The sequence below is a fragment of the Ceratotherium simum genome, chromosome 32, assembly GCF_057802395.1.
Source record: "Ceratotherium simum simum isolate JZ-2026a chromosome 32, ASM5780239v1, whole genome shotgun sequence".
In the NCBI taxonomy this organism is placed as follows: Eukaryota; Metazoa; Chordata; class Mammalia; order Perissodactyla; family Rhinocerotidae; genus Ceratotherium; species Ceratotherium simum.
This window is the reverse complement of record NC_141931.1, coordinates 9,578,048-9,603,226: the sequence shown is the minus strand read 5'-3', so window position 1 is coordinate 9,603,226 and position 25,179 is coordinate 9,578,048. Positions and strand designations below refer to the sequence as shown.

General features: G+C 38.2%; 1 protein-coding gene across 13 annotated transcripts in view; it reads left to right on the top strand.

Annotated features, from left to right (window-relative positions):
* Positions 1–25,179, top strand: part of MYO3A (myosin IIIA) — a 214,361-nt gene that overhangs the window by 34,757 nt on the left and 154,425 nt on the right. For all 13 annotated transcript variants that reach the window (XR_015549326.1, XM_087420695.1, XM_087420692.1 and 10 more), the window contains 4 exons: positions 4,537–4,613; positions 9,776–9,921; positions 12,405–12,470; positions 15,902–16,057. Coding sequence is in view for 12 of the 13 variants with exons in the window: in XM_087420695.1 (XP_087276821.1) it covers positions 4,537–4,613; positions 9,776–9,921; positions 12,405–12,470; positions 15,902–16,057 (445 nt within the window). In the remaining variant the exon portion in view is untranslated. The remainder of the gene's footprint in view (positions 1–4,536; positions 4,614–9,775; positions 9,922–12,404; positions 12,471–15,901; positions 16,058–25,179) is intronic.

Here is a 25,179-nt window from a genome sequence, read left to right as displayed (position 1 = left end):
ACTGAATATCTGGGCACTGTGGCCCAGCCAAGTTGACACATAGAATTAACCATCACACTTAACTTCATCAACAAAATGAAGACGTTAGATGGCATAATAAATTTTATGGCCCCTTTGTGTTGAAAATTTTTGTAATTTCAGGTCTCATTCCTGCAGTTTTTGTTTTTAACAACAGCAACAACAAACCCATGCTCTTGCCTTTGCTGTGAAATGTCAGGTTTGCTATATGATAAATCAAGTTGCGGAAGTCGTCTGGTCTGTTTGAACCACATTAGAAAGCTCACATTTGATATTTTTTCTGACTCCCTAAGACCCTAAGAGACCTCCTGACCACAAGTGTGAAGCCTGCGTGTTTTTCTCCCTGGAAACAGGACTTATGCAATAGGGAGTGGGGTTGCTGTGCAGCCATCAAACAGCCCAGGAAGAAGCCCTGTTGGAGGGGCCTGAAATAGCGTGAAAATTCCCCAGCAGTGTAATGAAAGCAAAGGACTGAAGAATCGTTAACATGAGCCTCCTTAATGCCCTGTGCTTTGGCTTTTAATGAATTCTTGCCCTCCCTTTTAGCCTGTTTTCTCTTCAGCCCTGATCTCTTTTTGGCCTCCTATTCCTTTCAGTATCCTTCACTATCCCAACTTTCTGCCTGGAATTTTCCACCGTTTAGCATCTGCTCCCTTGAGATGCTTATGTAACTGTTTACCTTGGCGACTTATTCCATCAGTTCCTCTCTGGACAGGATGATTTTCCTAATCTTCTTTAATTCCTAGGGCTCCTTAACTCGTAATTTGGATTCCAGTTGCCTTTTAAAGTAATTTATGTCAATCATTTTTGATAGAATTTTGCATGTTTTACCTACTTAGTTACCTTTCTTGTGAGAATTTATACTAAGTAAAAATGCCAGTTGTCCTCAGGAAACTCAGTTTTCTCTCTAGCTGAAGTTTACTAACCTGAAAATGAGCAGATTAGACTTTATGACCATTCAGTTACCTTCCAGCTCTGAAGCTATTTGGTTGTGTTGGTAAAATGATCTTGAGGTTTAAGAGTCATTGCAGAAGCATTCAACAAACATGAAATTCGGTAAATGCCTTCCTCTGTCACTCCTTCGTAGCTGGCTGTGTGTCCTGTTTTTAATGTGATTATCATCCAATATTCTCAGACTCAAGGCTTTCTTATTCTTCTTAGTTGCATTTTTCCTTTTTCACTTATCTTGAGACTTTGTTTTTCCTCCTTCACATTCTGAGCTGAATTTTTCTTGTGTCCATACAGGTTGCAGGAACCAGGCAAAAACATTCTTTCTGCAGGATCTCAAAAGACACTAAACGATATATGAGCCTCCATGAGCGTTGTAATTCGTTACCCAAACACTCCTTAGACCAGTGGTCTTTGAAGGGGGTGTCAATACCAGGGTGTTTATAAGACATTGGAGTGCAGAAAGAAATATTCATACCTCTATTACTGTTATTTAAATCTCATCCTTTAAAATTATCTTCATTTATATATTTCATAGTGTATATATTAATATACTAGTAAATATTTAGAGAATAGTCTATCTATATCTATATCTATGTACAGTATGCATGCTCAAATGTTTCTTATTGTTTAAGATGTGTGATTAAAGAGTTTGGAGGCCAAACATTTGCCTTAGAAAATTCTTAATCTCATATTAGTATAAATCTATAATTGTGATATAATCTCATATTAATATAAAGCCTAATGATTCTTAGGCTTTGTAAACTCATTATTGACTATTGCTGTTGTTAATTTGCTCCTTTATGTGTAAAATCATTAGGGTCTTGTCTTAGTCAGGGTTCCTTGATTGTAAGCAACAGAAACTAACTGTGACCAAATTAGGCAACAATACTGAAAACAGCGATGACTGGCTTTTAAAATCAAGGGAGAAACTGGGTGATCCAGCCTGCTAAGAATAGAACTGTGGCAGCCCTGGACCTCAGGAGCAGCATCCCCTGGGATAATCCTTAGAGCCCTGCCATTGGTTTACTCAGCTCTAGATACCTCCCTCCCTGAGTGTGTCCACTCAGTACTCATATTTCCAAGAAAAGATTCTGAATGATCTACCTTGGGTCACATGCCATACCCCTAGAAACATTTTTCAGCGTCCTTCCATATATATTTCTTGTGCAGCGTGGAAGGAAGGTTCTTTACTGCCATCCGTATTTATAAATTCAGACACCAGGACATGACTACTTGCTAAAAAATGCCAATTCTAGTGACATAATCTTTTCATATCCAGAAAGTGGAAAAAAGTATCACTGATTAGTCTAAAGTGTCGCTTTCTTGCCAGGAGCAAAACTTGATTTTTTACTTAGTTGTGGTTTTATTTCTTCCCTTTTACATTTCAGTTCAATGACATTTGAATTCTTTTTTTTTTTTTTTTTTTGCTAAGGGAGATTTGCGTTGAGCTAACATCTGTGCCAGTCTTCCTTGGTTTTGTATGTGGGTTGCCGCCACATCACGGCTGATGTGTAGTGTAGGTCTGCTCCTGGGATCTGAACCTGCAAACCCAGGCCGCCGAAGCAGAGCACGCAAGCTTAACCACTAAGTCACTGGGCCAGCCCCTGGATTCTTAAACTATATGAAATTGAAACAAAAATGTCTGCCAAGGGTCAAATATAATTTATTTTTTTCATAAAAGTTAGAAACCCTTAGAATAAATTTTAGTAAATTTATAATCAAATTTTAAAATCTATTTACTTTTCCCACTTATATAAATTACTGTCCTCTGATACTATCATAAAATTCAAGCTTAATCACTTCTGCCTTTATTTCATAGAAAAACAGAAGATAAAATGTTTAGATTTAAATTTAATTTTTCTGGAAGGAAAAATGCCTAGAGTAGAGGTAGAGACAGAAGATATATTTTGGAGAAATGTGGTATTAAGTGTTGATTCATTTATTTAGATAGTCTGCTAGAAAATATTTCAGGAAGAACCTTCAAGCACAGATTAGATAATCTCCTTTGAATTTGAAAAATGATTCAGTGAGGATATTTTTTCTGTGAAATAAACTTTTTTAAAAGCAAAATTTGAAGGCCGTAGGTAAGGATTCTGTTTAGGACAGGATTTCTATGTATGTGAAGTAGGTCATTAAGGGATACAATTAATGTGTAATCGAAGCATACTGCCTATGCCTCTGCCCAAGTCTATTTGCACCAGTGAAATGCCCGTTTGCCTGAATATGGCCTTTGAATTTCATGATAAATGTCAGATGCCATCTTGGAGGAATCAAATATATCCAATTTTAATTCTCAGTCAGTGCCTTTGTTCTACTTGGCTTATAAGGTAAACAGCCGGAGCCTAAACCATATGTGACACCTGGGAGGTACTTTTCAAAACAAGCAAATCAGAGAGTGAAAGTCCATGGTTAGAGTAGAGCCCATCATGTCCAGAGCAGATCAAGGGAAGCGGCACTGTACAGCCAGTGCTAGCAAGGCCCCCTCATGAGGAGCAGGAGTGTGAAAAGTGAGGAGAGAGACTCTACTCCTAATTTTCTTGAGTCAGTTATGGGATTATGTCTAACAAAGTGGAATTAATGGGATGACATGACTGAAATATTTGGTTATACCCCTTCATTTTAGTCCTTCTGTCCTAATCTCTCTAAAGGAAAAGAACTGATTCTATTAATGGTGTTGTTTTGAATCGCTGTAGTTAATTTGAAACTTCCAGTCAGGTATGGTTTGTCCAAAGTTGACAGATGGAAAATAATGTTATTGACATTCACAAGTCACCTACGATGTGCATACCACCATGTAAAACATTCTCAGATCAACCAGAACTTGCTAGTGGGCAGAGGGAAGAGGAGGGAGGGGAGGAAGCATACGTTCGAATAACAATTACATGCCCAAATATGCAATACAGACAAATAGTTAAAAATGTAGAAGGTCAAAAGAAATACGGGTTAGTACGATCAGGAGCAGATTAAAAGTGGCCATGGCGGGGAGTAAAACTTGAAATGGGGCTTTAAGGATAGATAGGTTTGGGTATGAGAAATAGAAAATAGGAGGACCATTCGTATTTTGGCTATGCAGAAGTCCTGACTTAGGATCCTTTAATGTGAGGTTCAAGTCCAGGGGCAGCTTTAAGGGAACTGCCTTTTATTTATTTTTTTATTTTTTATTTTTTTGTGAGGAAGATTGGCCCTGAGCTAACATCCATGCTAATCCTCCTCTTTTTTTTTTTTTTTTTGCTGAGGAAGACCGGCTCTGAGCTAACATCTATTGCCAATCCTCCTCCTTTTTTTTCCCCCAAAGCCCCAATAGATAGTCGTATGTCATAGTTGCACATCCTTCTAGTTGCTGTATGTGGGACGTGGCCTCAGCATGGCCGGAGAAGCTGTGCCTCGGTGCATGCCTGGGATCCAAACCTGGGCCGCCAGTAGCGGAGCGCGCGCACTTAACTGCTAAGCCACGGGGCTGGGCCGGGAACAGCCTTTTGATATTAGCTTGTGAGCAAGTTTATTGCAAGTGGAATCTCTTTACGTGAGTAATTAATGCAAGAAGTACATCTCCTCTCTTCCTTCCAGGTGTATCTGCACAGCTCACCAGCACCTGGCACCGTCGGAATACATCCGTAGGAACACCGTTTTGGATGGCTCCTGAGGTCAGAGGGAGTTTTGAGGGGGACAAATGTAGTATTTGATCGTTTCTGGCTTTTCTTTTCATGCATACTCTGTCTCCTTATGTGTTTTGGAATATACTAGAAGAAAATGTCAGTTGTGTTGTTTTTCTGTGAGATTTTTGCACATGTGGGGAGGAACATGGGAGGTGCACCGTCAATGGGCTGTGAATGAATAGAGGAATAAATGAAGGACTGAAGGAATGAGTGAAGCAGATGACATAAACAGAAACTACTTGCAGCCTTAATTTTTCGTTAAATTTACTTTTAATTGCTTAGCATGTATCTATATTAATGACATTCAGATTCTGTTTTTAAATTCCAGTAGAAATATTATGGAAACTGCTAACCTTGGTTCAGATCAGATTCAGGTCTGTTAACCTGTATAGCAGGCTCCCATCAGAGCCCCTCTGCCTGGGGGCTATATGTTCAGCTTCAGTAGACTCTTCTCACCGTTACTGTTGGGAAGTTGTAAACTGCTAAAATAGTTGAGAGAAAGTTTTCTTCGATCACATCATCTCCCCACAGTCCCTGTTAATGCCTTTAATCTTTTTAATTATGTTTATCAGTAAAGACACTTATGTTTGAAAACTGTCTCTGAAACCTTTGGGAAAAGCTGTGCTATTTTTCTACAATTTTCTAGGGAGTGAAAGGAGGAGAAGTTATTCAAATACGACATTAATATTGCAAAACTTTAGAGTTAAATTTGTTTGTGGATTAAATCCTGGTGTACTGTTTCTATTTTAATGCTAATTCAATTATTACTTGCAAAAAAAGTAATAAAATGAATAACATTTTATATTACATTAAAATGAAAACGTAATACAAAATGTGGAGGAAGGATAAATTATCTTAAGAAACTTGAAAACTCCAATGGATTCAAAAACATTTTAACAGAGAGTACATCATAGAATAAAAATAGAAAGTATGGTCGTGTAAACAAAAACAATTGAATAAGAGAACCTCAAATGAGAGTTTCTTCACAGTTTGTTCTGATATATTACTACTGTTTTAAAAGCTTATGAAAAATTTAAAGAATGAGAAATTAATAAAATATAGCTATAACATCAAACATTGCATCTTATTTGCATATATTAATTAATATAAGAAATACTATTATTTATGTTATTATATAATTAATATCAAATAATTAAGTCCAGCTGTATATTTTTGTATGTTGATTTATAGTCAAAAAGCCATTATTACAAGTTTAAGTTTGCCATTTAGTAAAAACAATTTTAGTTAATAGATCTTGGAACCACTCTAATCTGTAAGTAAAAGGAAATATTTTGATCTTTCTAAAATTTAATTACCAGAGTATTAAATGAGTTAATAATTAAAATTGACACTCCTTAATATGCAATTACTAGATAGTCATTTTACTAAGTCATTATTTATTATTAATAAACCTACTGTAACACAAATAGAATTTGAAAGTGCTTTCCTGCTTAGCAAAGCAATAGATATTGTATAAAAGAGAAAGGTTCACTGTGGTTTTTTCAAGCTGTCATGTAAATATGTTCGAGATTTTGTGTGTATTATATTAATTTCTCTGTAATAAGCATTTTCCAACTTGTGAATGATCAGCAATATTTCAATAAATTTGCATTTATCTAGAATTATTAAAGAATATATTTTGAATAACCAGGTATCTAGTTAATGAAGACATCCCATATAGACCAGCTCTATGTTGTTGATGACAAATTTCTGGGAATTAGAAAGCAATAACGTAAACAAATTTAATATATTTTCCATAATTAATGGCTTAGAATTACTTCAGTGTTTTTGGGCCTCAGAGGCAAGCTTGTTGAAATCAATTATCAGTTGAAAAGTGAAATTCTTGATTTGATATTTTTTAATTAAATTCTAGATCAAAGGTAGTATTTGTTGGTTACACAAAGCCATCCTTCTTGGTGAGTTGGGACGAAGGGGACAAGGGAAATAGTGACTGTGGTAGGTGACTATATAACTTATTGTACAAGCCAGAACACTTTGGAGAGTGAAAGAGGATGGTATTTATCATGACTCTAGGAAAGCAAGCCTAAGCCAAGCATGTCTCAGGCACACTGGGCATAAATTCACCTGAGCCTGTGGGGAGATGTTCCTCGACCACATTATGTGAAGCCATAAAATAATGCATTATCCTGAAGCAATAATTTTACTAGGAAAAAAAAACTGGTGGGGCAAAACCCATTATTTTTATACTAGGCAGACAAAAATATATTATGCAACAGAACAGAAAATTCATATGAATGTTTTTTTTTATTTTTAACAGCTTTATTGAGATATAATTCACATGCCATATAATTCACCCATTTAACGTGGTGTGTTAACATGGTGTAACATAGTGTATAACGATTTTTGGTATATATTCACAGGGATGTGCAACCATCATCACAATCTAATTTCAGAATATTTTTATTCCCCCAAAAAGAAACCCCATACTCATCATCAGTCACTCCTCATCTCTTCCCAAACTGCCCTGCACTAGGCAACCATTAATCTGCTTTCTGTCTGTGTATTTGCCTATTCTGGACATTTCATATCAATGGAATCACACATCATGTGGCCTTTGTGTCTGGCTTCTTTCACTTAGTATTCATCCATATTATAGCATGTATCAATACTTCTCTCCTTTTTATGGCTGAATAATATTCCATTGTATGTATATACCACATTTTGTTTATCCATCATCACTCGATGGCCATTTGGATCATTTCTACTTTTTGGTTATTATGAATAATACTGCTAAGAATATTGGTCACATGAATTTTTAATATAAAACTTGAGACTCTTATGCTTATTCCTGGTATTCCAGGCTGTGGTCTCTGATTTCAGCAGTTCACTCCCCCATGATATTAAAAATACTTTGGTAGGAAAAGTTGAGAAGTGCTGTGTAAGATGATGTCCCTATCATCATACTGACTCTAAGTTGGGAAACTATATTCTCTCTCTCTCCATATGTATATATTTATAAATTATAAATATACAAATTATTTTATACAGATAATGTGTGTATATGTATATATACAGCCAGCCCTGGTGATCTAGTGGTTAGGAATTGGTGCTCTCACCACTGCAGTCCTGGTTGGTTTCCTGGTCAGGGAACCACACTACCCATTTGTCCGGTGTTATACTTTGGCAGCTGCATGTTGCTGGGATGCTGAAAGCTCTGCCACCGGGGTTTCAAACACCAGCAGGGTCACCCATGGTAGACAGGTTTCAGCGGAGCTTCCAAACTAAGACAGACTAGGAAGAAGGACCTGGCTGCCCACTTCTGAAAAAATTGGCCATGAAAACTCTGTAGCATTGTGTGAGAGGGCACCAGAAGGTGAGAGGATGGAGCAAAACGACCAGGCAGGTTCCACCCTGCTGTCCACAGGGCGCTAGGAGTGGGAGTCCACTCCAGGGTCCTAACAACAAATGTATATATACACACACATGTATATGATTTGTCTATTTATTTATTTATTTATTATTGGTCTTCAGGTGCTTAGAATTGGAGTGGTTCATGACCTTCTCGTTTATTTGCCCATGAACTCACTACCGAACCCAGAACCAAATGTTCCCAATGGCTTACATTGCCTTTGTTCTTTCTCTATCCCATCTTCTGGCCTCCTCCCTAGAGTAACTGTTGTCTGACATGTTGTATTTATCATTGCCTTCCTTTTGTTGTTTAACCACATTCAGATGTTTATACTTAAACTGTTTTCTGTCATTGCTATTAGTGTCAGGTATGAATAAATATTTATTATGAAGGCATCACCCTTCCTGGATGACGTGTGTAAATGTTGCCAACTAGACTCCAGTGTGCCAAGATGGGGATTTTTTAATGTGTTAAGCCTGATGTTAAGCGGACTCAGAAAGAGGAAATATTGTTCCAGACACAGCCATAGATTTCTTTCACTTTACATGTCATTTCATAGTACTGTAGTTAAATGATAAAACTCTAACCAGCCATCATCCCCAAATCATTTTTTATTTGTCTTGTGGGTTGACCTTCACAAAATGTAAAATTTTTAAAAATGTAAAAAATAGTTTTTAAAATGTTGAATTTTCTTTTTGTGATCAGTGATGTTATAATTATTATTTGCAGTCCATCTATATTTATATTTACATATTTGGAAATAAGCTGTGAAGTAATTATGTCATAATTCTTCCATGTAATACTATTTTATAATATTGCAAAAAAAATTCCCCCTTTTTTTCTTGTCTCTCAATTACATCCTTTGATTACTGAAATTTTTTAAAACCTGGTTGTAGTTTTATAATTTAGTGTGCTCCCAGGTAAGCTACTGATAAGTCTTTGTCAATGTTTGTTTTTATTCAGTTTATCTTTCTTTTATTATTGGCATAAACCTTTTTTTTTTTTTTTTGGTGAGGAAGATTAGCCCTGAGCTAACGTCCGTTGCCAATCCTCCTCTATTTTGCTGAGGAAGATTGGCCCTGGGCTAACATCCGTGCCCATCTTCCTCTACTTTATACGTGGGATGCCTGCCACAGCATGCTTGATAAGTGGTGCGTAGGTCCGTGCCCGGGATCCGAACCCTCGAACCCTGGGCTGCCAAAGTGGAGTTCGCAAACAACCACTACGCCACAGTCCAGCCCTGGCATAAACATTTTTGCATTCCTCCAAACTTGTCTCATTCCCCCTTTCGCTACCCTTGCCTTCCAGGTGCCAGAAAAGATCAAGGCCATTTAACTAGACTGCTCTCAAGCTTATTTTTCTTTACCTCCTTCACTTTTAATTTGTTAAAGATATGATCTTTATCTTTGCCAAGATGAATGTCTTTGTTCCCTCATCAAGGGTTTGTTGAGTGACTCCATTGCACAATCTTTAGCTGTTCGTTTTATTCCATCCTTTTCCATTTGGGACTCTCTCTCTTTCCTCTTTCTGTTTTGCATTTTTAAAACTGTTCCTTTTCATAGGCTTCTTCTCTTATATCTGCAAACCTTCTAAGGTATTTCTCTGTTCTCATAATGAAAATACTACTGCAAATAATTTGAAATTTTACTCTCCCAAGTTACTGCCTTTACGCATAGCTATCAAACTTCATCAGTTTGAACACTTACACATTATTCTAAACACTTTGCTACATGCTTGTTAAAGTCACAAACTTCACCTTTTTTTTTTCGTTTTCTACTAGGTGATTGCGTGTGAACAGCAATTGGATACCACTTATGATGCCAGATGTGACACGTGGTCCCTGGGGATCACGGCCATCGAGCTGGGGGATGGAGATCCTCCACTAGCTGACCTGCATCCCATGAGAGCACTCTTCAAAATACCAAGGTCAGAGGACTCGAACACTGGGTCCAGTGTCCGCAGCCCATCTTTCTTCCTCCAGCCGCTGGGTGCTCATCGTGCTCGTCATGGAAATACTCAGATATATTTCAGCAAGTTGGGAGCAGAGTGGCCTGGAATATCATTCTGCTTCTTCTGAGACACTGTATTTGTTCAGTGGTTTCATTTCACTGGTCTAAGTGAATGAGCTTTCTCGTGATACTCAGTGTGTCTTTTTTCCTTTTATGAGGATTTGATCTCAGAAAACAGCAGTTCCTCCCACTCTTTATCCACTCTCAAATTAGTTATTGGGCACCTTAGTCCACAGTCAATGCAATGGTAAATAGTGATTTTTAAATATGTTAATGTTTTGAATATATTAATATAAAACAGTAAACTTAGAAGAATAATCTCTTTGGAGCCCTGAAAGCACTTTCCTATCTACGTGGACCCCTCCCTTTCAGTGTGTATGTCGACAAACTTTCCCCTGCTTATCCTATTACTAGTTAAGCACTATTTTATTTAGGTTTTGGTTAGTTCCTAGATATTTCAGAAAATGGATGTGAAAAGACTACCTATTTTTGTTATAGATGTGTTATTTTTTGAAGACTTTCTTAAGGATTTTACCTGGTACCTTAATTCTAATGGAATGTACACACAGAGCCTGTGGTGACAGACATGCAGGGGAGAGTGGTAGGGTGGTATGTTATAGTTTGTTACAAATTTTGTGGTCCTAATGCCTAGAGAACATAGAATCGTATGTACAAAGCCCTGGGGGGAATGTTCTAGTCTTAAAGAAGTAATGCCAGTATGTTGTGTTCATTTCCAAGTGGATCCATTTGGAATATTTGGCATGTAATTATCTTAGCATAAGACCAAAGCCCTTGAATTTGTTTTTAATTTTACCTTTGAATTTCCTGTCCTATCTATATGTTCTGAATTATAATACCTTAGATATATATCATCCTTTACATAACAATGTCAATATATCTCACAGGTCTTATTGTTTGTAAAATATACTGCTTATTTGGTAAGTGGGGAAACAAGATTACAAAAAAGAACAGAAAACCTACTCTTTACCAACTCTAAGACATTTCGTTAAATTTGAAGAAAACAGAAAAAAAAATCTATATTTCCTAACTCTTGCTGTCATTCAGTGTCTGAGACGAAGCACTGTACGAGCCATTTTAATTATGGTTTAAACTACCATAGTTAGCATAATGTTATTACCCTTGGTCAGGACACCACATAGAGAAGGGATGGCACTGTTGATACATATTGTACCTGTGGGCACGGTACTTCTGGAAACTGCATCATCTTCATTATTTCTTATTACTTCTACCATCAGTGTATCTCGAAAGTGGAATTCTAAGCGTACTGACTGTAGAAATAATTAGAAAAAAGGGGTTTGAAAAGCTACCCAGTTCTGAGTGTTCTAAAAATCATCAAAACTTTGTTATACTCCAAGCAAGCCAGTAAATCTCTTGCAAAGGAAATTTCCAGGAGGACAAGAAACAAAGCAAGATTGTTGGAGAAAAGAATTATTTCTTTTAATATGCAAATCAGCATTCTTCAAATAGTCCTAAGGACTGTAAAATGAGCTTTAAGGGGTGATCAGGGTAGATGAGTAAGCTGCACTTCTCTTTAATGAGCCTGTACAAACTGTACATTAATTTCATTATAAGCTATTTAAGAAGTAATGCAGAACTGAAGACAAAGTATTTCCATTCCACTAATGAAAACAAAGAGCTGTTAGAATTCACATAAAGCAGCACTTCAGCAAATTCAGCTATCATGGTTGATCAATGTTGCTTGATTAGAGTTAGATCAGCCTCATTTTCAAATGATGTTCCTTTGTGCTCAAGAACATGCCAAAAAAGAAAAGATTTGTTCAGCTTCAAATGAAAGAAATTAATAATGAAATCTTTTAAGTGGCATTCAGAGCTTTATAGCTAATCTTTTTTTCCAGTTCCTTCCTTCTATAACCTTGTTTCCAGCCGTGTAACCCGCAACAACAGAACTACTCATAAAGGGTTTCTCCTGTGCCCCTCTCCACTGCAATTTCCCCCGTATTCTGAATAACTCTCCTTTCAGGTCACCTCTGTGTACCCTGGATATTCCTCAGAGACTTCTTCGGGACTCACAGTAAAAAAACCTTTCCCCCAATATTAAATTTTTCTCTTCTGCTCAATATTGATGTTTTCCCCTAGGGCTTTCAGGTAAAAGCAAGAAGATTCTTTCAAAGAAAAAAATTATCGGTTAGAAAAATTGGGTCACATATTAAGTGCTTTCAGAGAAACAAGGAACCTGGCATTTTGTATAAAGGATGATTAATAACTGATTATCTGTTTTTCTTGGAAAATGACGGTAATGCTTGATTATACCTGGCAGGACCTACGACTGCAGTAATGCATTAGTCTGTCCAGCTCCACCTCTAATTTTGCACTCACTGACCCATGTACACAATCCAACCTAGATTCTTATTTTTCTAGGAATCCTCCCCCAAAACTAAGGAAGCCTGAGATGTGGTCAGCAGAATTCAATGACTTCATTAGCAAGTGAGTAAGAATAGAGTCTTAAAAAACATCAAAGAGATACCATCCTGTTATAACTTTATGTGCCTTCTACAACAATTCCTCTCTGCTTCTGAATCTCCTCTTTATTTCTTCTTATTTATTACATAACCCCAGACGTTTCCATTATTTTCTTCAAAACAAGCATTTGTAGTGTCTTCTGAGTGTTCAGTGAATGCATCTTTGCTCAAATAATGATCTTGGTTCGTGTTTATTCACTTATTGATAGCTATGCTTCTGAAGACACTTTGTCTCTGTCAACACTTTCTTCTGTCCACCTGCCTTTGGCATCTGTGCCCTCAGTATCTCTCACCTGCTCACCCACCATCTATTTAGTCAGTTATTTAACCCTTCATTTGTTTGCAGCACTAATTCTCATCACAGTCAGGGAATTTTCATTGCAATTGGTGAATCAGATAATTGTATCAATTAAGTGCTTATACATTTGAAGTTCAGTGAACATTTTAAATTTGACAAATATTTAGCACAAGGGCAGTACCTCCAGACAATTAACTAGGAGACGTGAGTCAGCTGTTTCTAAATGTCTGTCCCACAAACTTTTTTCACAATCTTTATTACATCTTCACCTTAAAAAAACAAGGTAAAAGATGACTCCAGGTTGTAAATGGCGAGAGGGGACGTTAGGATTTGGTGGGTCAGACACCACTCAGAAAATGAAAGGGCAAAGAAAATAGAGGAATCAGTCACGGTCATACATACTGCTGTCAGTGTTTTCCTGCCAAGAATATCTGCTTATTCCTATGAAGACCAGAGGCTTAGATTTAAGGGTTGTGAAAACCCAAGAAGAACTGATAATCTGTTTTTTTTTTTCAAATTTCACTTAACCAGTCATTACTGAGTATGTATTATGCACTACAGAATACTTAATAAACTGCAATCAAATTTCACAAATCTCTTTGAAGGGCTCCTCACAATTCGTAGTTGTGACCCATGTCTGCAGCTTCTTTCACACAGATCCTCAGTGGAACGTGGTGACTCTGACGTGTTTCACACAGTTTCACCTCTGAGAAACATTTCCTGGTTTCCTCCAGGCAGGTCATATTCTGTCCTGGTGGTTATCATCGTATTTGGTTTCTCTTCCTCTACTAACACTGCCGCTTTTATTTAGCAACGTGTTTAGATGCCTTTCTCCCCAACTAGACAGTACACAGCTCCAGGGCGCTGAATATGCCTTACTTGTTACTGTAACTCCAGCGTCTGGCAGAGTGCCTGGTATACATCAGCTATTTGATAAAGTTTTACTTGAATAAAATAATTTCATATGACTATACTCAAAACATTGATACAAGTGTACAAATGTCAGAAATTGACGCAGTCTGTTAAACTAAAAAACTAAGAGCACTTGTTCTTATTTTCAGATATCGTCATTGCAGTATTGTGATTTATAAGAAAAATATATTTGGTCATTCAGATGACCAAAATATACTTCTGATATATATTTGGTCTTTGTCCACAGGAACTGCTTTTAGTTCCCAAAACCTTTGGAATTTTATAAGTGTTAAGAGTGATACAGTTGTCTTTTGTTACGTTAATAAGGTGATTTTTGGAGGATGGGGGCTGGTTGCCAGGGCAGCCAACCATGTGATTAGAGGGTTGGAACTTTCAGTCCCACCCCTTGACCTCCAGGGACAGGAGAGGGGCTGGACCTTGAATCCATCGCCAGTGGCCAATGATTTAATCAATCATGCCTATGTAATGAAACCCCCATAAAAACCCAAAAGGATGGGGTTCGGAGAGCTTCTGGGTGAATACATGGAGGTGCTGGGAGAGTGGCACACCTGGAGAGAGCATAGAAGCTCTGCACCTTTCTCCATACCTTGTCCTATGCATCTCTTCCATCGGGCTGTTCCTGAGTTATATCCTTTTATAGTAAACCGTTAATCTAATATGTAAAATGTTTCTCAGTCAAATTAATCAAACCCAAGGAGGGGGTCCTAGGAACCTCTGATTTATAGCCAGTTGGTCAGAAGTACTGGTAACAACCTGGACTTGCAACTGGTGTCTGAAGTTGTGGAGGTGAGGGGTGGAAGCCTTCTAGGACTGACCCCTTGACCTGTGGGATCTGATGCTGTCTCCAGATGGATAGTGTCAGAATTGATTCTGAATTGTGGGACACCCAGCTGGTGTCTGGAGCGTTGCTTGTTGGAGGTGTGGGGAAATGGCCCCGCTCTCCATATTGAAATTGGGTGCTCAGAACCTGTGTAGGCATCCTTATTCCTTAGCATGTTTTAGCATCCCTAGGAAATATCTTTTTGGTTAAGCCCAATAAAATAAATTGCCAAATTATCATGCAAGGAGGATTAACAATACAGATTAGAAATGGCACTGTTCAAGTCAAGGTGTGGATTTCTTCTTCTTTTTTCTTTTTGTGTATCTCCAAAAGACAGCCCAATGCTGACCGGTTTTCTCATAATCCTAGATCCTCAGAATCTCCTGGTTGGAAGGGTGTTGGAAAGTCGTATAGCCCAAACTCATATCCAGAGCATAAATCCTACTTGAACATGTGCACAGAATAGCCATCCAATCAGTAAACACCCCTAATAAAAATAATCATACTTCCCAATGCAGCCCATTCCATCTTTGATAAGGCTTATTGTTGCAAAGTTCTTCCTTATACTGACCTGAAATCTGTTTCTCTCTTAATTCCACCAATCGATCCTAGGTTTTTTGTCCCTTGTGACCACTGAAAACTAGTCTAATCTGTCTTCCAAAGATTTGAAGACAGCCGTCACGGCTGATTAAACATCCTAGGTTTGTTCAAATGGTCCTCCCGTGGTGCTGTTTCAGGTGTTCTCACTGGCTTTCTCCTTTCTCATGACTGCTCTGGTTGAACCTATCAAGAGTGTGCTATGCATTAGTGCTATACATCTACTGCATGACCTCAAAAAACATCGACTGACTTGGAATGTAAACATCCTCAGCACATTAACCTTCTCGGATGGGTTAGCAGTTTTATCACATAGAAAGAAATAGATCAATTGAAAAGCTTTAAAAGCTTTAAAAGCATTAGTAAAGGGAAACTGAAAAGTTTGTTTTAATTTTGGATAAGCATTAAAATTGTAATGACTTCATTGCTATCTTTAGCTACTGACTTGTAAAGGAGACTGCAGCGAAGACAGAGTTTAATTATCACTATGCAGTATGCTTGCTGGGAGACTAGGGAAGTAGTATTTAGTTGGAAGTTGGTATCAGTACAGCATAATCACTCACAGATGTGTGCACGTTCACAGTCATTTCATCATATTGCAGTTTAACAAGTTTTGAGATACGCTTCTTGGGCTGAGCGTTTGTGAGGAGCATCGCTGTCTTGTGTTAGAGGAGTTTTTGGGAATATGAGTAATAATTTCAAAACTCTAACTTATCTAATAATGACATGTCATTTTTTGCCAGTACAGGTGCTTGACTAAAGATTATGAAAAGCGTCCAACAGCGTCAGATCTTTTACAGCATAACTTCATTACTCAAGTTGAGGGCAAAGATGTGATGTTGCAAAAACAGCTCATGGAATTCATCGACATTCATCAGTGCATGGGAGGCACAGAAGAGGCCAGGTAATCAAATAATATCTTGACTCCAAAAGTGCAAAGATCATCTAAAGTCTCTGAACAATTATAATGCAATAGTTGTTAAGGTGAGAAAATAACTCATTTAAATTCCCTGGTTGTGGTTTGGAGATAAGGGGGTATTTGCATGAAAAGTGAATGTTGTGTGTTGAGCTGCATCCTGATATTGGTAATATTACTGGCAGCATTTTTTAAACAAATTCATCAGAACAAAGAATGTAAACTTCAGTAGATGATTAGTGTTGGTGTTTATTTTCTTCTCTTCTGTAGAGTAAGATATCCTAGATTTGAGATTCTAAAAGGAACATAAAACCTGAAAGACTTTTGACACTATTTGTTGGTATCATTTTCCCTGGTTGAATTATGTTCAAAAATCATTTTTAATATCTTTATTATACTTTGTGTTTGGATTTTTAGTAATCTACTGTGCATAGTTTTTATAATATTTAATCTGTTTTTACTTATAGATAGTATATGTGTTTATTTTAGGAAATGTAGAAGATACAGAGAACTGTACAACATAAAATCCATCAAGTATAACATTTTAGTCTGTAACCTTCTAGTATCTTATGAATGGATGTACATTTTAAAACAAAATGGAATAATATTTATATGTGTTCTGGAGCCTGCCTTCTTTCACTGAATAGTGAATATCCATGTCATTAAATATCCTTCTACTACAAATTTCTTAATTGACGTACGACATTCCCTTGCATGACTATTCAATGATTGATTTAAATAATCCCCTATTATTAGACTTTAGATTGTTAGTAATTGTTTTTACTCCAATAGGTAACACTGAAATGAACAGAGTTGTACACGAATCTCTTATTGCTTCCTTGAGATAAATTCATATAGATGGCACCCTTAGGTCAAAGAGTAGTCTTTTGTAATTTAAATTTATTCTTGAGAATTCTATTATTCTCAAGTTTCATCTCAGGATTATATGACTATTTAGGAAGTTAGGAGAAGTGAGTAGAAAATAGGACATGACTTAAAAGGCAATTATATTCAAATTCCTGTTGTGGGTTTACATATTTAATTCCTATTTGTTTAATGCCTACTATGTGCCAGACCCCATATTAGGACTTTATTTATATTATCTCTGTGATTTTACAACAACTCTGAGGGAAATGTTTTATGATACCCCATTTTCACAGCTGAGAAGAAGTGAGGTTTGCAGAGGCTAATTATCTTGTACAAGACAGCATAGTAATGAGTGATTTAGCAGGAATTCACATTCTAATCCCAAAGCCCAAGTTTATTCATATGAGTAAATGGCCTAATGATTGTGGACAATCTCAGAAGATAGTAGTCCTTGCCTATATGAGTTTATAGCCTTGCTGGAGAGACAGAACTAATATACCTGTAATGAGGAAAAATTAAAGTTGTGAGTGGAGTAAAGTGCCAAAAAGATGGAAGCAGGCATGTAGTTTATAGTGAGGAAGCAGTCATGGGCTCATACATGCCCATCTTTTTATCTTTGTGTGAATATAGTTCCGTAGTCTGCCACAACCCCATTCTTCCCAAAGCAAACAGACAAACAACAAGCAAACAAACAAAATAAACAGAAGTTGAGGTGTACTAACATTGTGTAGGGTGTTTAATGTCAAGAACTATGAAGGATCTGAGATTTTACCCTACTTGCAAGCTAATAAGTTGACCTGCTGGTTTCATGAATGCTGGCAGAAGATACGAGACTCCTAGATCAGAGACAAAGGACTTTAGTATTCATAGCTAAGCCAGCAGCATGAGTTTTATGTTCATGTTGGTTTTCCTTGCCCCACCAGTCCTAGTGGTGATGTGGAATGGCCTAGGGGTATGCTGTATACACAGTGGATTTGCCTCACAGTTTGGGAACCCTGAACTTGGAAAACTCTGATCTTTTAAAGTGGCTGCTAGGGGCCAGCCCAGTGGCACAAGTGGTTGGGTGCGCACACTCCGCTGCGGCGGCCCAGGGTTCGCCGGTTTGGATCCCAGGCGCGCACCGACACACCGCTTGTCGGGCCATGCTCTGGTGGCGTCCCATATAAAGTGGAGGAAGATGGGCATGGGTGTTAGCCCAGGGCTGGTCTGCCTCAGCAAAAAGAGGAAGAATGGCAGATGTTAACTCAGGGCTGATCTTCCTCAAAAATAAATAAATAAATAAATAAACAAACAAACAAACAAACAAATAAATAAAGTGGCTGGTAGCAAACCTGCCTGGAGCAAAGCAATCTTTGCCCTGGAGCAGACATTACCTTTACTGTCCTGGACAGCAGCCAAAACTTTCATTTGTCCTGGAGGGAGACACTATCTTTAACTTCCAAGACTGTTGGCTATACAAACGTCCTTGGAAATTTTTGTTTGTTTGCTTTGTTTTGTTCGTGCCGTCGAGTTGATTCCAACTTTTAGCAACACTGTGGACAGCAGAGCAGAACCCTGCCAATCTTTTGCGCCATCCTCCACCTTCTAGTGCTGTATCAGACAGTGCTCTGCTGCTGTTCATAGAGTTTTTATGGCCAAGTTTTTCTGAAGTGGGTGGCCAGGTCCTTTTCCTTAGTCTGTCTCAGTCTGGAAGCTCTGCCGAAACCTGTCCACCATGGTGACCCTGCTGGTGTGTGAAATCCTGGTGGCAGAGCTTTCAGCATCACTGTAACACGCAGTCACCACAGTGTGACAGTAACAGATGGGTGATATAGTTCTTTTACCTGGACATGAACCTGGGCTGTGGTGTGAGAGCACTGAATCCTAACCACTAGACCGCCAGGGCTGGCTGCCTAGAAATATAGTCTGGAACAAAAGCTAATGTAACACATGCAGAAATGTGAGAGACCCATGGAGAACTGTCTCCCAACATTCAAGCCTCATAAGAATGGTTGAACTATACAATATTTAAATTCCAAGCCTTGTGCTCTAAGTTCCAGTGATCAAAAAAAAAAAAAATATTGACAACTACTATATATTGGCCACTATGTTAGGCTCAATACTCCTGTTTCTGAGCCATAAAATTTACTCTTATTTGTCCTGTTAAGAATTCAGAATATGCTTTCAATATGAGAACTCATGTCTTATTCAATTATGGAAAATTGTCAGTCATTGTTCTTTTAAATATTGAGCCTCTGTCATTCTGTTTATTTTCTACTCCTAAGAGATGAATATTGGAATGTCCTAATTTACCTAATATGCCTTATAACTTCTCTTTCATATTTGTCATCCATTTATCAATCTCTGCTACATTCTGGATGAATTCTTTAGAGCTGTTTTCCAATTCACTAATTCTGTCTTAGACTAGGCCTAGTCTAGAGTTATTCTGTATGCTGATTTTTCATGCTGATGTCTCTATCAATATCCGTATTTTTCATTTCTAGAATTTCTCACTGTTTTATTTTTTTAACCATTTATTCTTTACTCATATCAGACTTTATATATGTGGCTATTCATATCTGGCTAATTTCTTTTTCTTTTTTCATGAATGTAATTCTTTTCTTTTTCTCTTTTATCTTACACATACTATTTAACAGTCATTTTTTGATTTGCATTTCAACAAGGGTGAATTGTCCTGATTATTGAGTTCATTTGTTTCCTTAATATTTGGTTTCCTTCTGTGATTTAGAATTTCAGTTTGCTCTCCCACCTTGAATGGGAGGTTTTCTGTTTTGCTTTTTCTTTCTTTCTGCATTCTCTTCTCGTGTTCTGGAGGTTTTACCTTTCTGTAATCTGGCTTCAGGAGCCCTGTAGTCCAAAGCCTTTCTGTCCATCGTGACTTTGAGGACATTGCAGATCTAGCCCCTGAGCCAGTAGGAAGTAGACCCCGTGTCTCTGCTCTATTCTGCCATCTCAGGTACTTGGCTTCATGAAAGAAAGAAGGCATAGAATCTTTTCAGTCTCCTCTTCCAGGCGGGAGACACCCCCTCCCCACGTTCAGCTCTGTCCTTTCCACCAAGCCTGGGTCAGGCCTTCACTGGGAGTGGGGTGTTTGGTTCCTTTACCCTCCAGGCCTCGTCTGCCTCTTTCCAGTCCTGGACTTCGAGTCAGCCTAGAGTCCATGCCTCTTACCCGGCGTGTACCTGGTCTGTGACGTGCACTGTAATGCTCCTCTTGTTTTAGAGAATGTCTTTGTCTTTTACATCCTATTTTAAAGTATTTTTTAAAATATTTTATCTTTTTAGTGATGAGTGTATGTTTGGAGGGGGTGGGAGTGGAGCTGGAATCATTAACCCACAGCACCCTCTTGACCACAGATCTGAGTCCCAAATCATAGGAGGAGGGAAGATTTTGCTGCTCTCAGCACTTTTATACTAGTCCCAAAGTGTGACGCGTACTCAGGCAAAGGAAAAGAGGCTCTGGTATGCTACTGGCAACACTTTGAGCAAAAGTCATCTTCTTCAAGATCATGCAAATTTATTTGATTTGTCATAGTGCCTAACACTGGTAAAATTGGTCCAAAATCTGACTGTAGTAAATCAACATAGCTAACTCAAAGCTGACATTTTTTTGTACGTGATATTAACCTTTGGAATTGGGTTGATGTATTTGCTTGCAGGATAACTTTTTTTTTTTAAATCACAATTCACTTTTAAAGAAGAGTGTCTACTATAAATTAAATACAAACTGAGTACTTTAAATTTCTTGATGATGAGGAGCGGGTGGTGTTGGAAGGTACTATACAATTGATACAAGAACTTTCTGTTTTAAGTCAGGGCCTGAATATCACAAGTCACTCTTGTAACTTACTCAGCTATTCTGAAGAATCAAGATACATATGCATGCAGCAACTGCCTCTATGACATAGTCCTCAAACCATTTTCACATTTCACGCATTTTTCACAGGAGTTAAAATTGACAATGTTAGTGTGCAGACTGAATCAGTGAGAAATTTGAATTAAAAAATATTTTAAAAGAAAAATTTTATTCTTGAATCCAGTATTTTAAAATGTTCAATTATCTGATTTAATGGGAATAGATAAAAGTCATTTGTAGTTGAAATATGCTATTCAGCATTCTTTTTGTTTTTTTTTTTTTTTGTGAGGAAGATCAGCCCTGAGCTAACATCCATGCTAATCCTCCTCTTTTTGCTGAGGAAGACCGGCTCTGAGCTAACATCTATTGCCAATCCTCCTCCTTTTTTTTTTTCCCCCAAAACCCCAGCAAATAGTTGTATGTCATAGTTGCACATCCTTCTAGTTGCTGTATGTGGGACGCGGCCTCCGCATGGCCAGAGAAGGGTGCGTCGGTGCGCGCCCGGGATCCGAACCCGGACCAGCAGCAGTGGAGCATGCGCACCCAACTGCCAAGCCACGGAGCCGGCCCCTCAGCATTCTTGACTAAAAACAATACAAGCCAACTTAAGAAGAAAAGCAATTTAGTGAAAAATACTGGATGGCTCAGAGAATTGAGAGGAAGACAGAGAGCAAGGCTTCGGCATGAAGCGGAGGAAGCAGGGTGCCTCAAATATCCTTTGTCAGGAACTGCCTGCTCAGAGGCCACCACTGATACCCGCCCTCCACCTCGCAACTTTTCCTGCAGCAACGCCGGTTTCTTGAATGTCACGACAAACTCAAAATATTTGTAAACTGACCTTGAGCTTTGTGTCACCCTCTCGACATTCTAAGTTCTGTGCAGGACCATCTGATTCCCCATGGTCAGGTCACAGGCCCATGCTGTAGGTGAAAAGATACAGTGAGAAACACTTGGTCCTCCCTCACCTCCAATTTCAATGTGAGAGTCAGAGTCCTTCCTTGCAGCCATCTTGGAATTTCCCCCCAACAGAGGTAGGGTATTTTGAGCTGCTGAAGCAATGAATGTGCAAACAGGTTCCTAAAATTCTTTCTTTTATATATCTGGAACATTTACCTAAAAATATTATTTAAGCTATGATTTGCATTCCTCGTAAATAAAGGAAAAACCTAGCCCCACATTGACTTGAATGATGACAAATTCCAAATTAAAATTTCTTTTTGTGGTAGTTATATTATTATATCATTTAAAATTTCATTTAAAATTCGTTATCATTTAAAATTTGTTTTATATACAAAGTAAAATAACTTTAATATTTTACTTGATACCCTTGATGTGCTAGGAGTGGTTAACTTTGGTATGTATAAATTATGTTTTGCATATAATTTTATAGAAGCAAAAAGGAATAATTATAAGAATTTAGTAACTCAATCATAGTTTTTTCTTAGGCCAAAATACTGGCTATATTTGTGGCACTGTTGCAATCACCCCACTGGTCCTAGCATATATGGTTTTCAAACCAGGATGTAAGGCACCTTTGAGGCATATCTCAAAGGATTCACAAATGACAGATAAACTAAAAAATTGTCCAACTTTTCAGTGCTAAAAGTGCCTGGTTGAAGTTGTCGATTCTTTACGTGTGACACTTTATGTAACATAAATTCACTTGAATGGGATTTTGATTTTACAAAGAAAATGAAAGGAGAAAGCAGAAAAATCAATGGGAAGTAATAATAGGGTTCTTTCAGTGCAATACAATGCATGACTCCATTTTCCTTTCCGTTTTCTAGGAGAGAGAATTTTTCTCTAATGGCTGTGACTGTGTCATGGTGAGAATTATTCACCCTTTGGAACATTTACTCTTTTCCTTTAATACATGGGACTTCTAAATGCTATCCTGGCTGCTCTTATAATATCCATCCTTTTGATTCCCATCTCCACATGAATGTTTCAAAGGCCCTTCAAACACAACGTGTTCAAAATTGATCCTACACTGTTCCACTCAAAATTAGTTCCTTGTTCCCTTTCTTATTAATGGCACCACCACTCATCCCATTGTACCAACCAGAAATCTAGGGATTATCTTGATGTATTCTTCTCTCCTACTTTCCGTTTTTAATCAATAGCAAGGCTAAATTTCTTACCCCCCTGCTCAACTCAGTATCAATTGTCATATAGTCTTTGCTGCTGTAGCAATCATGGATTGGGACAACATCCAGGCTGTCTCAATATGTGTTGAGGCCATTGTGTGAAGCTCTGGATAAGGTGCTGTGCAGGGATCTGACAGCTGAAGCAGCTATAGAGTTTGCGTGCTGGGGATTTACTTTTTAGCAAAAGGGATAAGACAAGCATGCAAATAACCATTATACAAAGTAAGAAATTTCAGTCTCATAAGAGAAATACAAATACTGTCCTGTGCGAGTTCAGAAGAAACAGCGAGAATTTCCACTAGCCGGGACAGGAGGGCTTATCTGGGAGGCAGCCTTTAAATCAGCACTGCAAGAGATAAACAGGACTTAATCAGGTGAAAATAGAGTTGCCACTAGATGAACATGATTGTTGGAAAGAACAGCTTGAACAAAATCATGAAAGCAAGGAGATATGCTCACAGAAAGGAAGCACTTAATCAAAGTTGTAAGGGGGAAACTCAGAAATAGGATTGGAGAGATATGCAGAGACCAGACCACAGAGAACATTGAAAGTCAGGCAGAGAGGTTTGACCTTTGTTCTTGCCAGCTGCCAGTCAAGAGTACCCCTCAGCCACCTGTGTGCTACTGTGCACCATCCTGTCATGGGTTCTAGAAGGTAAACTATGGATACACCAAGACAGACTACAGCAATAATTTTGGATGCATTTTGCTTGTTCCCAGTATTTCTTCCTAACTTTAAACTATTGTATTTTTTTGACAATACAATATTTCCAAATTGGTGGGGGATGTTGGTCTACATCATTTTTAATTATCAAGGCAGTTAGTGGCTAGTATTTAGGTATTTTGAGATGAGGAATCTATTGATGTATATTTATTTCTATGTTTTTGTGGGATGTTTTCATTGTTTGGTGTGTGTGTGCTTATTTTCTAAGTAAATTTTATTTTGAAAAATTCCAGTCTTTATCTTGGCCAAAATAAGGGGTAAAGGAACTGTCCATGTGAAATCTAGGAGAAAAGGTCTCATCAAGGCACGAGTTGGTAGCAGTGTCTATCCAAGGCAGAGAACTCAGAAAGAGACAGATGAAGCTGGGAGAATACAGTTATGGCCCATCTAGGACCAGGAAATTTAGAAAAAAAATGATGACTTATACTTCCCCACCTGGAATATTTCCTTATGCCTTTCTTCACTACTTCCGCTTCTGGAAAAGCTCCCCAATAAGAGCTAAATGGCTTTCAAACATGGGCTCTTGTCTTGGAGGAATTTTATAAGGAATAAGTGATTGAATAAGCACTCCCTGGAGAAGACCATTTTGAGTATCTGTGCTCCTAAGTAGCAATGAATAAAAGGATTCTAATAAACAGGAAGGGACAGTTGCTAAAATGTGCTAAGAAGCTGTAAGTAATTCCTAGGAGTAACAGCGATGTTTCAAAACAGAGTCAAGAGGGGCCGGCCCGGTGGCGCAAGCAGTTAAGTGCACCTGCTCCGCTGCCGCGGCCCGGGGTTCGCTGGTTCGGATCCCAGGCGTGCACCGACGCACCGCTTGGAGAGCCATGCTGTGGCGGCGTCCCATATAAAGTGGAGGAAGATGGGCACGGATGTTAGCTCAGGGCCAAGCTTCCTCAGAAAAAAGAGGAAGATCGGCATCAGATGTTAGCTCAGGGCTGATCTTCCTCACACACACACAAAAAAACACAAACACTAAAAAACTGGAGTCAAGAACCATCAAGTTCATACAACCTGCTGTCTGTGTTGACCCACATAACTAGAGGAAACGAGAACAGGGGAAAAAAAGCTTGTCGAGGGTCATGTCACATTATGTCACGCAGAAGAGTTGAGGCTAGACCCATTTGTTTAACACCATTGTTCAGTTCATCTGTACTGTGCCACCTTCTTTTTTTCTCCAAAGAATAATCATACAATCATAGACTGTTATTGCTAGAAGGGAACTTTTCTTTTGGTTTCTTATCTTAGAGATCAGGAAAACTAAAGCCAGAGAAATTGAATCCTGACAATTCAATAGCCAGTTAATGGCCCGCCCTGGGCCATAACTCAAATACCATGATTTTCAGACCAGCGCTTTTACTAGTTTCTGCATTCCTCACTAGTAGTAGAAGTTAGTATTCACAAAACTGGTGATATGAAGAGTTCTTGTTGGACTTTTTTGGCTGCTTTGTATAATTTACTCATAATGGGCATTTAAACTTAAATTTTAACCAATTTCTTTGCAGTTGGAGTTTGCG